The following is a 16,706-nucleotide window of genomic DNA, read 5'->3' on the forward strand; positions in this document are numbered from 1 at the left end:
GAAGCGACCGGTACCTGAAATTGGGGGGCGAGGCGAGGTGCAGCCCCAGGAAGGGGGAGGAGGCGGGCGGGGATGCGGCTCCTTTCTCTCGCTCCGCCATTCCGTGGCTCTCTCCATGCAGGCGGAGGGAGGGAGGGCGGGCGGCGGGGAAGGAGCAGGGAGGGAGGATGGAGGACGGAGGGAGGGGATGCTGGCGGGGCCGCTGAGGAGGGACGTACCTGCTGCAGGGGGGGCTCCTCCCGCGGTCCCCCAAGCTGCAGGGCAGGTGTACCACAGCTAGACACCCCCGACACACGCACCCAGCCATACCCACAGCTGGAGGCAGTGCCCCAGAGCCCCCATGGCTTGGGGTGCTGGGGGCTTCTGCCCAGGTTGAGGGACACACGGGGCCACTCCCAAGGGACAGAGCACCCCGTCACCCCTGCCTTCCTAGGACTTCCCTCCTGTGCCAGCCACCCTTGGCGTCAACCTGCAGCAGGGAAATGCCTGGAGCCCACGGATCAGGTCTTGCTGCACTCTCACACCCCTCACGGGCCTGCACCTCGCTGGACCAAGCAGATGCATCCAGCTGTGGCCCAGAGAGCATCTTACATGGGTGAACGTTATCCTCTTCTGCTTTCTCCCAGCAGTTCTCTCCGCCTGGCCTCTCACCACACACTGTGGGCTATCTCAGGAGACCTTGCGGGTAGCGGCACATACAGCAGTGCACAACACCAGTTGGTGTGGGTGACACTGCCTTAGAGACAGCGGGTCTATCCGTGTGTCTCAAACTGCAGAGCTGACTGCCTTTGAAGCGATGGTATTGCTGCTTGGCCAAAACCCGGGCCATCAGCTGCTCTGCCAGAGAAGAGCAAGCAGAGCCCTCCAGGCACACAGTCCTGCTCTCAGATGGGAGCTTCAGCCTCCTGCCAGACAGACTCAGTATTGACGTCACTCTCAGCCAGTGTGGACACCAGCACCCACCCACTAGGTGACCGTGGTACCCCGGGGGGCCGGGTATCCCTAGCTAGGAGATCTACTTCAGCCTTTTGCCCGTACCACTGCTCTCTGCATCCACCTGCTAACACACTGCAGGACCTGGGTTGCTATGCAAAACCTATGGAAGCTTCTCTCCAGCTGAGTCCGTGGTGGCATAGAGACCCTAATCACGATAGGTAAGGTCTGGAAGAGGAAGGTTATTAGTGACCTGCCAGCACCCAGCACTGCTTCCCTGGCTGCTGTTGCTGGGACCTGCTGGCTCCCAGCAGACCTGCACCCATCTGTGTCAAGGATCAGGGCTGTACTACACATCACCATTCTCCTGCTGTCAGGGAAATGCAAAACTTCTCACATTGCAGCAAAGGATTACACGTAATGCCTGGACAACAGTCACAACAACCTGTCCAACGTGAGAAGAGTGGTCAGCTCATTTTGTGTCACAGCCATTGCAGCTGTCAGAGGGCTGTTATTAAGGGGCTTGGTAGAAACAGTTGATTGAGTTACATCTTGAATTTCCCCAGGCACCGCATAAAAGCTTCTGTGCTCCCCAGCAACGTGTATGCATGTATATATCCTGCAAATCAGAGACACACATCTGCTGCAGCCAGTGTTTCTGCTCACAAGACATCCATTGTCTCACCCTTTCAAATTGTCTGTCTGACCATTGGGTTCAATTCAGAGTAATTCAGCCTTAAATTAAGCCTGAGGAAGGGTTTTTCTGCTCCTCGCCCCAATGGAACCAGCTGCTCTAACCCAAGCTGCTCCCTCTGCCCCTAGGTACAGTTGTGCTCCAGTTTCCTCCCTGCCCCATTAGCCACAGCTCCAGCTCCCAGCCCTTCACACCCAGGCACAATTTCTGCATCCAAACCTTTCAGCCAGCTGCTCCTGAAGCCACTCTAGCTCCTCCTTTGTGAAGACAGAAGAGACACAGGAGAAGGGAATTTCCCCAACCTTCAGGGCATGAAGAAATCCTCGGCTCACCACTTTCCATCTTCAATCACGTCACTGAGATTCCTTTGTCAGGAGAACAGATATTGTGGCAGCAAATACCTCAAAACTGACCTCCTCAGGTTTAATTTACATTATCACATTCTGCACAGAGACAGCTGCACCAAGTTTGCTCTTATCTTCTAAGGCACAGGCTGTCATTTCAGAGCTTGTTACTCTGGCCACTTGAAGCATTGCAGTGTACTTCCCAAGCCCATGAGTCCCTTGCTGGGGACAGAGAAAAGCTGAGCAATAGTAAGCACCTTGACCACACCTCTCTCAGGTCACCAGTGGCAGGCATGGAGACACCAATCATGGTAGGTAGGGTCTGGAAGAGGAAGGTTATTAGTGACCTGCTGCTGCTGCCCTGTGTGCCTTGCTTCCTTGCCAGCACCCAGCACTCCTCCTCTGGCTGCTGCTGCTGGGACCTGCTGGCTCCCAGCAGACCTGCACCCATCTGTGTCAGGGATCAGGGCAGACCGCATGTGGCCTCTTGTCTCCAGCACCTCTTTACAAACAGTCTATCTCCAAAATCTGTCTTTTTCTTGTCAGCTTTCCCAACAAATTGCTAAGTTTTGCTGGTTACTAAGAAAATATTGTACCCCAAAGTAATTTTTCAATGACAGAAAAGAATCCCGTTTGGGATGCCTGTACTGAGTCAGACCATGTAGCCAGCTAGCCCTGAGACATTATCCCAAGAAATGGAAGTCTCCTTCCTGGCACGCATTTCATGATGCTTCCTTTGTCATCACAGCTTCCAGCAACCCTTTGCTCTTTCCAGAAACAAAGATGGTATCTTCATTAATAGCTACCGATGTTTTTCCTTTATCTGTGAATTAGTGAGCAATTTATTTTTTTTAACTTGATCAAGCTCAGCAGCTCAGCACCCACAAACACATCTATGTAAGGAAGCTGCAGCTGTGTTGAATCTACCATCTGGTAATTTAACTGAATATGCCCAAACCTAAACACTACAGGAAACTGAGTTTTACACATCTTTATCATTTTGATGGTTACAAAAAAAAAGAATGACGGAGCAGATGACTCCCCAACTACTTCACAGGATTCTTGATGACTTTTCCAGTACCTCGGGCATTGTGCATCTCTGTGCTGCTCTCAGTTCCGTTCTCAGGACTGCTGCTTTTCCAGTTGCCACCATCCACATCATCAATGCTGACAGAAACCTTGCAAACATGATTTCCATCTCACCCACAAAGCCTTCCAAGAAATCACTTGGGAGATTTTGCACTCCCTACCCATGGCTCTTTGTCCCCAGCAAAAAAAAAAAAAGCCACTTAACAAATTAAATAATTTAGATGACAGCATAAAGAAGGTTAAAGACATTTATATATACACATATATATAAAAAAGTCATATTTACAGACCATTGCCTAAGCACGCAACTCTCCAAACGACAGAATTAGCTATTTCTGTAGTTTAAGTATACAAAGTGCATGTTTTTCCCCTTTCTTCCCTCTGCAGCAGAAGACGGGGCAGGGAGGGTCACCTTTCCTTTATACCTTCCTGCCCACAGTGGGAGCAAGGTCTGGGTCAGAGTGAAGGAGACAAAACCTGCTGATTACTGGGCTATCCACTAGGGAGACTCTGATCAGCAGCTTAGAAGAAAGGGCTGTAAAAGTGACTCATTTACTTGGACAGTCTGCCCAACAGGTCAACGTCTCAGGGAGATTACTTATAAGGAAAGGTTACTCAGCTATTCCACCACTCCGCTTCCTCCACCACTTCAGGTCCCCCAGATACAATTTCTGCTTGCACTCCATTGCTATGGGCTCCAAAACGGACTCTGATTATCTCAGTCAGGGTGGGTCACAATGACTAAGCTCCCCAAGCTGCCAGGTGCATAAGCTCACATATAGCCCCACAATATTTATGACAGGGTGGGGGATGAAAGGTTTTGGACAGCAAATGAGAACATGCTCAAAGCAGCCCACTGCATGGGATTTGCTACTTGATGTGATCTCTCTTGAAAACCACCAGAACAGAGGCTCTTCTGCACTATCACCGTCCATTTTCCTCTCAGGTGTGCAGGCAAGCAGAGGCACTCTGCCACCATTGCTCTGAAATGACATCTTGTAGCAGGACCAGGCCAAGAAGTGCATGATCAAGAGGCAGGGAAGCTACATGGTTGTCCTGCTAGACTATACTGCACCAGCATAAATGTGAATGGGAACTAGGAGCAGCGCGCAGAGTACGAGATACAGGGACAATATTGTGTAGAAACTCAAAAAACATAGATGTCAATACAAAAAAGAACAAACATCCACGTAGAACTGACAACAGACTTGAGCCCAAGGAAGACTCACTTCAAGGAGCTACCATCTTCTATCAGTATGAGGCACTCCACAGGCTACTCACTACATACTGATTGCTCCATTTGAGAGAGCTCTCACTCAGGGAAGGAAATGTGGTAAAGCGTTGAGCCCCAGGCTGTTCTCCCCACCAGGTACAGCTCCCAAACGATGTGGATCAGAAAGCTTTTGAGCTTTAATCACATCAAAGCACGGTCTCATTCTCCAAAGAATTTCTCCTTCTTCCAGTGCTTACCCTCCATGGCAAGCTGCTCTGAAGCTTATGGCTTACCTGGCAGCAGCGAGACTCTTCTGCAGGGAAAGTTTTAAGTGCCGTTCAAATGTATGGAGAGTTTGTGTCTCTTTGTCCTATACTACATTATTCTTCATTTCTTTTTCACCTGACATGTGCATCACTGGATTTATTCAGGAAGCATTTTTATCCCAACCAGTCTAGCCTAACAAAACAAATACAGGGAGTTCCCTGTTTTCTTTAGGACGGGTACCTTGGATATTCCAGCAGCTTCCTTCTCAATTCCAACTACAATTAGAATTGAAGTTAGCATACCTTGTTGCCTAGTACTAGCGATGAGAAAGGATATTCACTATTGCTGCCACGTGCAGATGCTGCTCTCTCTATCAATGCAGCAAGTCACATGCATTGATCCATTGTCAGAAAAGACAGAAACACTTGAGAGTGAACAAGCAGAAAGAAAGCTCCAGCCCTCCTAGATGTGGGCAGATTTAGGGCATGGCTGAGAAGAGACATATTTGGCTCTTTGGAGATCAGAAAGCCCGACATTCCCACGTACACGTTACACGGTGCCCCCTTGTGGCAGCTATTGGAATTACATATTTTATGAGGCCCCCGATTTTCTGTTGCAGATCACGAGTTCCAGTCCTGTGCAGGCAGCGGTCCCTGCTCCTCTGGTCACCTCTTCAGCACCCTCACTCTTCACTTGCAAGCTGCTTGTGGATGGCTGCAGAAGAAAGTAGAAGAGAGTGTTTACTTTGAGTACCCCTCATACTGAAAAAGCTGATATGATCAGATCTTTCTCTCCTGGGATATAGAGCATTTCAGGCAGAAGAGCTTCCCCTCCTCCAGCCTGTGCCATCACGACACGAGGAAACCTGCCTGCAACCCTTCTGGAAGGGGAAAAAACCTCACTAGCTCAAATCCAAACATACCTGTGCTCTGTGCTTGTTCTGGAAATAGGGTACTGCTCTCTGCTGGACTACTGAGTTAACAGCTTGTCGAGCAAAAGCAAAACAACTAGAAGGCAGACCACTGCCAAATTACAGGGCTATGCAGTTAGAGTCAGGAACCACCTCTCTCACCAGGCAAGTCCATTTTGCTCATTAAAATAGAGGTAGCAAATAAAACTGAGCCTTGCTAGCTGTTGGAACAATACGTTTTAGGGCAGATCACACCAGGGTCTACTCACAATCACGAACTCTTGCCAGGGATCTCTGGAGAGGGGAGACCTGTCACTTTGGCTCGCTTGTAGAGTTCTTCAGTGCACAGCTCTTCTGCTCCCTCAAGTTTGCGTTTTGGAGACGCCTGGTCAGACTGCGGCAGTCTGATTGCTGTAGAGAAAGAACAGTCACTGCAACATTTCATAGAAGGGCTTAGGTTGGAAGGAACCTTTAAAGACCATCCAGTCCCAACCCTCTTTCGTGGGCAGGGCTGCCACCCACCAGATCAGGCTGTCCAGGACCCCATCCAACCTGGCCTTCAGTGCATCAAGGGATGGGGCACCCACAGCTTCTCCAGTGTTTCAGCACCTTCTGAATAAATAATTTCCCCTTAACATCTAATAGACATCTCCCCTCTTTTAGTTTAAAAACCATTCCCCCTTGTCCTATTGCTATCTGCCTGCATAAAAAGTTGCTCTCCATCTTTTCTACAAGCCCTCTTTATGTAGTGAAAGGAAGTACTGAAGCCAGAATTTCCTCTGGCGTTAGATCTTCTCACATATGCACCATAACCTAGTATGCCAGAGCGCTGAGAGAAAAGAGATATGCAATGTACACTTACAGGGATATTGTTAGTATTCTTTAAAACTTCCAAAATTCTTTCTTAAAAACAGCAATTAAGTCCCCCAGAACAAACAAAAGTGTCCTCTGACAAAGGAAAGCTTCATTACACCCAGTTAGCTCTACAGTGATGTGCATTACTGTGGCTGCGTATGGACCCATATAGACAATAAGAGATTCAACATTCTTCAGCCCTTTCAGGAAGGAAGGGCTCACTGGAGACTTCTGAAGAAAGCCTAAAGGAATGTCAATGTGATCTATGTTTTCCTAGCTACTTCTTCCTTTTATCACAAAAGGAATCTCTTCTGCACACAGCCTTTAAGCAGACACAAAGTTATGTCCAAAATACACAAATACTCCCACCTCACCTGTACTGGAGCTGCTGCCCTGCCCTGGAGCTGAGTCTGTAACTGGCCCACTGAGGTCTTCCACACATGAAGGGACTGATGCCAATAAACCTAGAGGAAGGCAAGAAGATCATAATAGAAACAAGAAATACTTGGGCTGGGAGAAGACTTTCACCTTTCACATAGAAACATCTTAGTGATCACCAGCACATCTGAATTGCCAAGTGAGGATGGGTTCTGAGTTGAACTTCCTCGGCTACAGGCAGACACAGTGACTTAACAGCGTATTTATGTAGGATGCTCTGCATACTTTTTTTCCCCAAAGTGAAGAATATACTGTGGGTACCACATGGACAGTGCTGAACCAATCACCAGCTCTCAAACAAAACCCAACTCTTGTTCAAGAGCTCAATTAGCTCTCTCTGGAAACTAAGCAGCTTTGGTAGGGACTGCTGCTTCTTGCAAGGACAAGCAAGAGACTATTACTATGTACTTTAAACAATGACCCTAATTCCAAGCATTTTATGTCATATTAGAGGCACAATGTTTTGCAACTGTTGGTACTTACAGAGCCCCCTGTAGCGTGATAGCTGCTGGTAGATCTGCTTCATGCGTTCAATGTTCAGCCGGCTGGTCTCCGCATGGTTCACCATGGGTTTGGGGTAGTCCACTCCAATGATGCACTTGGCTGCCTTCTGTACAGATTCTGGTGCGTTCCACGGTTCGTAGATATATCTCGAGGGGAAGCCCTTTAGCTTGGGCAGATACCTCCTGCAATAAGTAAAAAGGTGCACACGCCACTTAAAGCACAGCAATGCACCATTCAGGATGCACAGAAAACCCCAGATACCTGTCAGCTACTGGCTGACTTAAGCTCACAGATCAAGCAAGAAAGATGCTCAAGTCACATTACTTACTTCACATAGTCACCACTGGGGTCTGTGCGACGTCCAAAGCCCACGGGGCAGTAACAGTGGAAGAACTGCTGGAAGAATGCGCTGCACGAAAGCCACATCCAGCTGCCTGCGTTTACACTGAAATCTGCATCCAGCAACAATTCATCAAACACCTGCAGCAATTGGAGGAACAGACAGTGAGTGAGAGCTTCCCCAGTTAGGACTTCGTGCCAGGAGAAACGAAGATATCGTTTCCAATGGTAGGCACCGAACAGCTTCCAGAAACAGAGCAGCGGCAAAGAGGCGAACTGCTGGCTGAAGCCAGGTGGCTGGTCAATACATCTCGCTTCCTGACACCTTCACGTAGGGAGGCACTGCCTGCTCACACTGATAAAACGGTGGCTAATCCCTAGTGAAGCTACAGACTAAGTCACTACCTGGTGTTACAGCAAGCCTGGGGTATTGATCCTAACTGGAGAGGTGTAATAAATGCAAAGCACCAGCTGTGGGAAGCAGGCAGATGCTGCACAGAAGAGCAAGCACAAAAGCAAGAAGAATGAACCCTCCTGAAGGTCCCAGAGCTCGCTTCCACTCCAAGAGACAGATAGATTTCAGCAGTAACTCACTCACATTCATGCACAGATGAAGCACTTTTAACGTCTGACCCTGACAGCTTTGCTCTTTCAGCTTTGCTCTGCTTTGACAGCCTTCTGACAAGATGCGTCTACCTCCACTTTTTTCATGGGGTAGTATGTACACCCACTAGGTTCAAGCTGCTTGTCCCTTCAGATGTCCCCAAAGGATGGTCTTTACCTCTTTTCTTGTGAGAATCTAGACTCTGATTTCACAGTCATGGAGCGTTCCCTGACCGGCACGGAGATGGATTACACAATAAGCAATAAGGAGAAAGGTCCAGTTATAAAGAGACATTGAACTTTTAAATGAAACAGATGGACTGAGTGAACTTTTATATTTAAAAAAAAAAAAAAGAACAGCCCACCCAACCCCCCCCAGTCCATATTAACCAGTGAGTTCCACTAACATTTTGTTACGGCAACTGGAGACTCAATACTTTCTGAGCCCTTATAGTAGAAAGCAGACTTCTGGCAGGCCAGGAGCCTGCTAGCAAATCCTCTCTTCCACGCAACTTCTACATGCCAAGCAAAAGCCATACCTGTGTGCCCATCCTTGCAGCAAGTGCCAGGGAGACTGTTTTCCTTATGGCCTCCTGCAAGCCTCTGGAAATGTCAGACTCACCCTGACTCCTGACTCCCAGCTGATCCAGAGGTCTCCCCTGGTCAGGAAACAGGCCACGGCGTGCCTGGCCAAATGGTGGATCCACCCTTCCTGTCTCAGTTGGGTCATGATTGCATCGATCCAAGGAAAACCTGTCTTGCCCTCTGCCCATTTCGCCAAGGCTTCAGGGTTCTTGTCCCAGGGAATCTGGATGCAGATGGGGTTCCCCTCCATGCGATCGAACTTCGGGTTGTTTGTGGCTGCTGTGTAGAAAAACTCCCGCCAGAGAAGCTGTCCATACAGGGAAAGGGGAGGAGTGCTGTTCCGCTTCACCTATAGAGGAGGAAGCAACGGTATTCACGAGCAGAGGAGGACTGGCTTCACTCAGCTGAGCTGCAAGTCACCCATGCCTTCATACCCTCTTCCCAAGACCGTTACTGACAACTGCCATAATGCTCAATTCTGAATCATCCTTCTCCAGAAACCCCAAGTGATGAAGTCAGAACATGCTTTAAGCCCACTCACTGCACTGACAAGTGACTTCAACCACCCAAAACTAACAGTAAAAAGCTTATATGCACATGGCTCACAACACAGGAGTCCAGGCTGAAGAACAGAGTACCATAAATTCGAGGCCTGCTCAACTAGGTACAGAAAAATCCCTTTTCCTTACCCAAAAATCTCTTTTATACCAGCAACAGGCTTTATCCAATAGACAAACAAGTGAGGCAATAGCACTTTTTGCAGCTGTTCTCGCACAGTGTATGGCAACTGGCATCAAGCTATGCTCCGAACCAGCCTGCCCTCCCCATGAACTTCTTGTCTTACCTTCTTATACAGCTCCCAGAGACGATAGTAAAATAAGCGGCAGGACAAACAGCCAAAACGCAGGTAGGGACTGAGTCCTGTAGGGCTGGCCAGCAATGAATTGGCGTTCATCCTTGGTCTTTCGTAATTTGCAACCCATGCCTAAACATATTCAGGAGAAATTAGCCAAAACAAATCCAAATCTGTCAGATTGCTTAGGGCAGGCCACTGTATGGGTGGCAGGGTCACTCAGGCCTGGCAGCACAGTCTCTTCTATTCACTTCCAGCTACTGCTGGGAGAGGTCTCAAGTGGGCAACTCCAATGCCCACACCCTATTCAAAAAACCTAAAATCTTTGCTTTAAACTAGTCATTTTAGTCAGGAAAATGACTAAACTTGCTTTGCATACAGGAGCTAATAACCCTGAGATTTCCTGGGAACACATCTTAATGCAATTGTTTACATCCAAGTATGCCTATCTCATTTTGCACACTAAACTAGAATATCTGGGGAAATTCAGACCTGTTCAAATGCTGACAGTTTAATCCCTCTTTGGCAAGAATTTACACTTTGAGCTCTACAGCTGTCACCAGAATTAAAAAAACAAAAAGTGTTTAAAAGTGAGTCACATTTCTCCACCTAAATCTAATTTCATGACTTCAAAACTGTTTGCTTCATGCACAGTATAGTGAAGAACACTAGTTTGACAGAAGAAATTGAGATATTTCAGCAGAGAGCTAAAGGTATACCACTTTGTAAAATGCAGGGGATGTAATCATCTATGAGCAAATACCTCAGATAAAGACAAAAGGGGCTGGCGTGTAGCGTACAGCAGGGACTGAGCAACTTGGATAAGAGTTTCCAAGTTTGCATTCTTCTAAATGAAATGGAGGGATCAAAAACAAGAATAGAATCTTATGTGCTTCTAACAGTAGTATAGTTAATAGAGTTTTACTACTTTGGGTCTGAAGAAGCCCAGGAGTTCCTTGTTCTCTACGCAACCCAAGATGACAGAATAATATCAATAATATCAACAATATCAAATGGTCCCACATAGACCAATGTAAGGGCCATTGCTAAGATAAGCAGGAAAAGAAAGCAATGGCTAATGTTCAAGTTTTTTTTGCTTGGAGCCCAAGGCTGCAGGAGTGATCGCTTAAACAGGAGGGGGAATTACCTTTCTTTCCAAGTGTTTATCCAGCCGTGCCAGGGCTTCCGTCTCCCCTCCTTGCCAAACTGCAGGGGCAAGACCATCAGTAGGGAAGCCTGAGGGAAAGAGCTTTGTGTGATATGAACAGTACAGATGGGAATAAGTGTGAGCAGTGTCAAGATACACTAAATACTGCAGTAGCTTAATATGGCTTACTTGCTGCTCCAGTCCTTCTACAGCAAGCAAATTACTTGGAGCAGAATAAGAGCCTGTTCACAACGTTACATTGCAAGAACCTCTTCCTGCAATGCTTCAGGCAGTCCTCTGGGGACTTTCCCCATTGGTCACACACCAATTACTCCTAGGGCTGTGCTCTAAGGGCCAGAGCAGCTTCAAAGAAACACCTGCTCCACAGATTCACCTTACGATATACTTTGCCTCTGCTACCAGCAGCTCACTAAAGTGTCTTGCTCCTGGCAAGGCTCCTGTTCTGCTGAAATCTGCTGCTTTAGTGCTGAAGAGCCAACACAAAAGAAGCAGTAATGCAGTTTCCCTGCAGTGCTCTGGGCTGAGCGAGAAGCCTCCCATGGCAGCAAGCAAAGCAGTGTAAGGTTGCTGAAGGTCTTGCATTAGGCCAGACAAAGAAAGTGGATCTATCCAAGACTGCAGCCTTTAGGCTTTAGTTTTGTATGTGAAGCCCCTTTTCCATTGCTGCTGAAATTGTGTTTTAAGGTACAAGGTGATACTCCTTGGAAGCCAGCACAGAGCCTCCAGAGACACACATATGCAGACAGTATTCTTCAAGAACCCTTCCTTCCCTTGCATTTAGATTCATTTCCTTGATGTAAGCCTTACATTCCTCAGTTTTCTATTCATCCTCCTCCTCTGGGAAAAATATAAGCATTAAGAGGAGGCAAACACCAACATTCCAAGGATCAAAAGCCATAGCATAATACACGAAAGAAGTTTTGGTAACATCTTTTGTCTTGCTAAGCTCTCAAGTTGGCAGTGCTTGACAGTAAGTGAATGAAGTGACATGTGCCCGGTACACCCTTAGTTTTCCTCTCTGGGTCTGTTATACAACCTGTTGGAGACAGCAGTCGGACAGCAGCTGGCAAGGACATGAGACACTGATACAGTGGTTATGTGCTCAGAATAGCAGAAAACGTAAGGACAGACGCAGAACATTTCAGAGTAGTGCTAAAGGGGATGTTGTGCATCAACAAAATGCAAAAGCAGCAGCACTCTCCTCTCACAAAGCCCGGCACCTGCTGAAAACATTACTCTGCCTGCGGGGCTTGAAGACAACATTGGAGCTGTCCTGGGCAGGTGCCAGTCATCAGAAGCAGCTTCAGTTGAGTCCATTTTGACTGGCAGTTAACCCCAACTTCACACACAATACATACCCAGCTCTTCCAAGGATGGGACCCCATACATGTCGTCGTGGTTCTCCTGGATGTCCACTTTACACGTCTCCATCTGCTGGCTTACTATGCTGCTCACTGGCTTCTTTGGGAGCTCCATACGGCTAATGATGGCCTGGAAGCGCTTGTAGGTGAGGGGTGGCTTGTTGCCATTCAGCTCTATTATTCTGGAAACAAAATAAGCGAAGTGACATAATTCAGCCTGGCTGCCATAGGAAGGACAAGGAAATGACAGCCAAACTGCTGTCTCTGCTCAGGATAGTCTTTTACTTTGGATACAGAAATCTTTACAGATATAACTTCCACTTGATGCATCCCTCAAAGGGATATTTAAAATGAAAACACAGAACAAAAACCTCACAGTAATCATTCTCCATGGGTAAAACAAACCCAGCTCCACTGCATCAGGCTTACCATTACTGTTCCCAGGGCTCTTCACCAGACTTCTAAAGGAAATCTCAGCCTGAATACTCCCTAAGCCGACAAATCCCAGACCTGTGTCTGTTTTCCCGCGATGTCCTAGCCCATTTCTGACCTTACCTCCTCCCTGTCTGCCACAACAAATCCCAGACTGACGGCGATCCCTCTTTCACCCATTCCGGATGAGACAAATCCCACTTTGCGTCATTCCTCTCATTCCTGGCGATTAGAGAAGGCACCGTGCTCGCCCACAACATGAAGTCATGAGCAGATCTGTCTCATGCTTTTCACCTCTGTCTGGATATGTGAGATGAAACAGGCAGCTATGGCTCCCCATCTCTCTGCTCGCTGAGCACACAAGGTCTGCTAGGTTCGTGCAGACTTAGTTTGCCTTGCATGGAGGCCTTTGGGAATCGGCCTGGGCCAGAGAGAGGAAGGAGTTAACAGCAAGGCAGGCGGCAGAGGAAAGCCAGCATTACATAAAGCAGAGGCAGCCAACCCCACAGCTCACAGAGCCCAGCAGCGCTGCCTTCCCCACCCCGTACAGTCAACAGCTTATGCAAGGGGCTGGGCTTGGAGCCCAGCGCTTCAGCCACCGCCATGTGCCTACCCTGCCCTTCCTGGCAGCTGCACGTGTGGCGAGGAGGAGCGACATGCCGGCCTTCCCGGCCCTCAGCCGCCCTCACGTGTGCTCTGCTTTGCTGAGCTGAGTTGAACCGGGATGTCGGGCTCTGCTCCCCACTGCCGCCCAGGCCACAGCACCCTTCCAGTGAAGCGAGCGCTCTATGGAGGTTTACTGATTCCCAAAGAAGCCCAGCATCTGGGAGCAGAAACGTGACCATGACACACTATAACTGCCCTGGGATGCTTGGGATGGGAACTGGGAAGCTGCTGCTTTAGCACTGCCTTTTTTCCAGTCCTCTTCTACAGAGCTGCCACAGCTCAGTCTGATACGCACAGGTTCTGTGAGCAGACAGCTATTAGAGCAAAGCACGGTGACTTGCAGGTGGGTGCTGATGTCCCTGGCTGACAACCTCGATAGTTCCCTGCCACAGCTTCCCAAACAGCCAGCTGCTGGATCTGGGGCACAAATCATTAGGAGAAGGGACTAGGACAAACTGCACATTTTACAGCACCTGACAGTGCCATTATGCAACAAAATCTGCATCTTGCACAATACCGTCATGAAAAGAAGTACCAGATCCCAGGTTTTGTACAATATTGGGTATTATACAATACATACCGTGTGGGTCACACAGTTCAGCCTACTGCACGCAGCTTTTATGGGAAGCCCTGTAAGCAGATTCCATTCCCTCCTCCTAGCATCCTTATAACCCAAGCCATATAATCTCACAGGACTTTCTCCTATGCAGTCCAAGTCACAAATTAACAAGAAGACCATCTCCAGGATTTCACCAATAACCTCTTTCAGATTACACAATTGAACCCATCTAAGCCTGTGTAGAGCTACTCATACATGAAATGAACAGCATTTCTCTGGATTCAAAGAGAAGATAGATAACTGACTGCTGTGCTAGACAACAGACCCTGGACAGCAGATGAACAATTCAACGTCTGCAAATGTATGAGAATGTGAAAGATGGAGTGGTGACATTATAACAGGCTGAGTGTCAGTGCAGGGAGAAAATATCTGCCCCCAGGCACCAACGTCTGTCATACAGAAATTTGAATTAAACTTCAAAGATGGAATCAAAGCACTTATTTGGTATAGTGTAATCACCAATGGCAGAACCACTACAGTATGTAAGCTTGGTTCCTTTGAGTTAGCCAGCACTCCTATTGAAAGGAATTTAATTACTTCCATCTGACAGTAGTGTTTGAGGTACACCCACTCCTGATGTGTGCTACATACCCACAGGTTCACAGTGCTCCTCTCTGGCCAACACCACTCCTCCCAGCACAATCCAGGCCTGCCTGAGATTACAGAAACCACGACACTGACTGTCAACAAGCAGGCTGAGGGGGATTTACATCCCTAGGAGAAGAGAAAAGGCAAATCCAGAGAAGGGACAAAGCAACCCGTCAGCTGGAAGTTGTCAGACAGAATAACGGTCAAGGAAAAGCTTTGAGCAGGCTAAGCTGATACCTAAGAGATTATCTATGCTGTCTGAATCCTACAGTTTGAACACGGCTGATCTGGACTGGGAGTCTCCAGGTTTTTAGGGTTCTTTTCCAGTACTGATACTGATTCTTCACAGCCCTCACTTTGTCTGGGGAAGAGGAGGGGCAAGAGGCTCTGATAATCAAAGAGCTACACTGGTGGTACCAGAGAGGAGCACGCTGAGACCTTCTGCCTGGGCAGAAGTGGTCAAACTCACATGTTAACAGAACAGGCTCTTGGTAGATGTCAAAAAGGAACTCTGGTGGTGATGTTCAGAACATACTACAGGGGAGAAGAGAATGACGGCTGGAACCATTCACTGAAGTGAAAAATCAGTCAGTGTTGTTCAAACACAGGCCTGACAATTTTGTCAGAAATCTGATTAAAGCAAGATAAGGACACCACACTCAGTTATGAACAATGCAAGGAAAAAGAGTAGGCTAAGCAGAGGGACAATATATTCCATGAGTTAGAAGATTAGATAACATGACTGGAAGGCAATATGCCCTGCCTGAGAGAGACTTCCAAGAGGAATACAGTCTCAGAACTGCAGTACCACCCACTGAGAAATCCCAGAGATGCCAAGAACCTGGAAATGTCAGAGTAACTGGAGACTTCGACTACCTCTGCAGAGACAGGGCAGTTGTCACAACCCATGGTCTGGAAAGAACTGGTTTTTAGCTGCTATCAATGAGTGCTCCAAGGAATACTTAATCAAGAATCCATAAGATGGAAAGTCAACTTACGAGTTGTCTTAGGCAGAAGGTATAGCTGAGGTATAAGGTATAGCTAAAAGTGTTAGTTACCATGTCTGCTCTAAGCAGCATGCATCAATTTAGCATCCTCCCAGGACCAATTACACAACACTGGCTTTCATTTTGAGAATGAAATTAAAAAAGAAAGCACGATAAGCAAAAAGAAGCTGAGAGGTAAAATGACGACAAACAACACAGATTATTTGAAGATGACATGCCTGGGAAAAAACAATTCAATAAACTATTCAATAAATTCAGTTAAAAGAAAAATTTTAAAAAAGTCAATAATTGCACATAAACCTGAAGCAAAAATCCTTTAGGAAACTGAAGACTAGGGGAAAAAAAATACTACATTAAACATAAAAGCCACACACAAAAGCAATCCCCTGTACACCTCCCAATCCAAATGAAAGTTTGGGAAAACTTCAAAATAAATAAACGAATACAACCCATACATAGAAAAAAAAACGCCTTCACAGACATGCCAGGATATCTATAGGGCCAAGAGGCAGCCAAGGCATTGAAGATAAACTGTAACACCACAGCAGAGGAACTGCATTTAACTTTTTGCAGCTCTAGTCAGTATGGAAGTATTTAGGGAGGTTCTCACCCCGAGCCTTTAAGGAAATGCATCAGAAGATGTCTCAGCCTGGGAGAACAGCAGGCAATTGCACACAACAAAGCTACTGTTGAACAGTAAAGTTGGCAGGACCAGCCAACATGTAGGCAGGAGTTCTGAAGCATGTCAAGAAGTAGCCACACTGCTGCAAGTAAGTACCACTTGCCTTAAAACTGTCCACACACAGGAAAAAAAGTGAGTATGACTCAGATTTAAAAAGCACTTCAGGGCAGAGGGACTACTGAACAGAAAGCCTGATCTACTGGGCAAATTAGTAGAAAACACTAATAGGGCCAGTGAACAAATGGCTATGTACAATATGCTGGAGGGTTAAACTGGCCTTGGTTATGGGAAGTTGTGTCCCTAAATCTATTAACCACATTAAGGACAGGAGCAAGGGATATCTGGTTAATGTCTTCTGAAAATCCAGGCAGAATCCATCCAATAAGATCCTCACTAAAATGATTTTAAAGAAACCAAGGACAAATTGGGATAGATGAAAAAGTTCCTGCAGATGGCAGATTCTTGTTGAGATCCAGGACAGAAAGGGAATCCTACACAGAGATGAACTAAGACTTCTGCTGTTCAACGTAATTCAAAAGTTGACTGTTAAAGGAGA

At 47.2% G+C, this 16,706-nt stretch overlaps 2 protein-coding genes across 2 annotated transcripts in view; both read right to left on the bottom strand.

The window, feature by feature from the left end:
- Nucleotides 1-100, bottom strand: part of LOC116216648 (cryptochrome-2-like) — a 5,690-nt gene extending 5,590 nt beyond the window's left edge. The window contains exon 1 of the mRNA XM_031553438.1: nt 15-100. Coding sequence (XP_031409298.1) covers nt 15-100 — 86 coding nt within the window. The remainder of the gene's footprint in view (nt 1-14) is intronic.
- A 3,194-nt stretch (nt 101-3,294) lies between these two features.
- On the bottom strand, nt 3,295-12,863 carry CRY2 (cryptochrome circadian regulator 2). The gene is made up of 10 exons (XM_010711334.3): nt 12,712-12,863; nt 12,154-12,338; nt 10,775-10,863; nt 9,619-9,759; nt 8,812-9,123; nt 7,576-7,727; nt 7,227-7,429; nt 6,680-6,769; nt 5,720-5,861; nt 3,295-5,254 (listed from the first exon to the last, which is right to left on the bottom strand). Exons 1-9 carry the CDS (start codon nt 12,846-12,848, stop codon nt 5,722-5,724), a joined length of 1,449 nt encoding a protein of 482 aa, XP_010709636.1. The 5' UTR covers nt 12,849-12,863; the 3' UTR covers nt 3,295-5,254; nt 5,720-5,721.
- Nucleotides 12,864-16,706: the final 3,843 nt, after the last annotated feature.

Source organism: Meleagris gallopavo, chromosome 5 (genome assembly GCF_000146605.3).
Source record: "Meleagris gallopavo isolate NT-WF06-2002-E0010 breed Aviagen turkey brand Nicholas breeding stock chromosome 5, Turkey_5.1, whole genome shotgun sequence".
Lineage (NCBI taxonomy): Eukaryota > Metazoa > Chordata > Aves > Galliformes > Phasianidae > Meleagris > Meleagris gallopavo.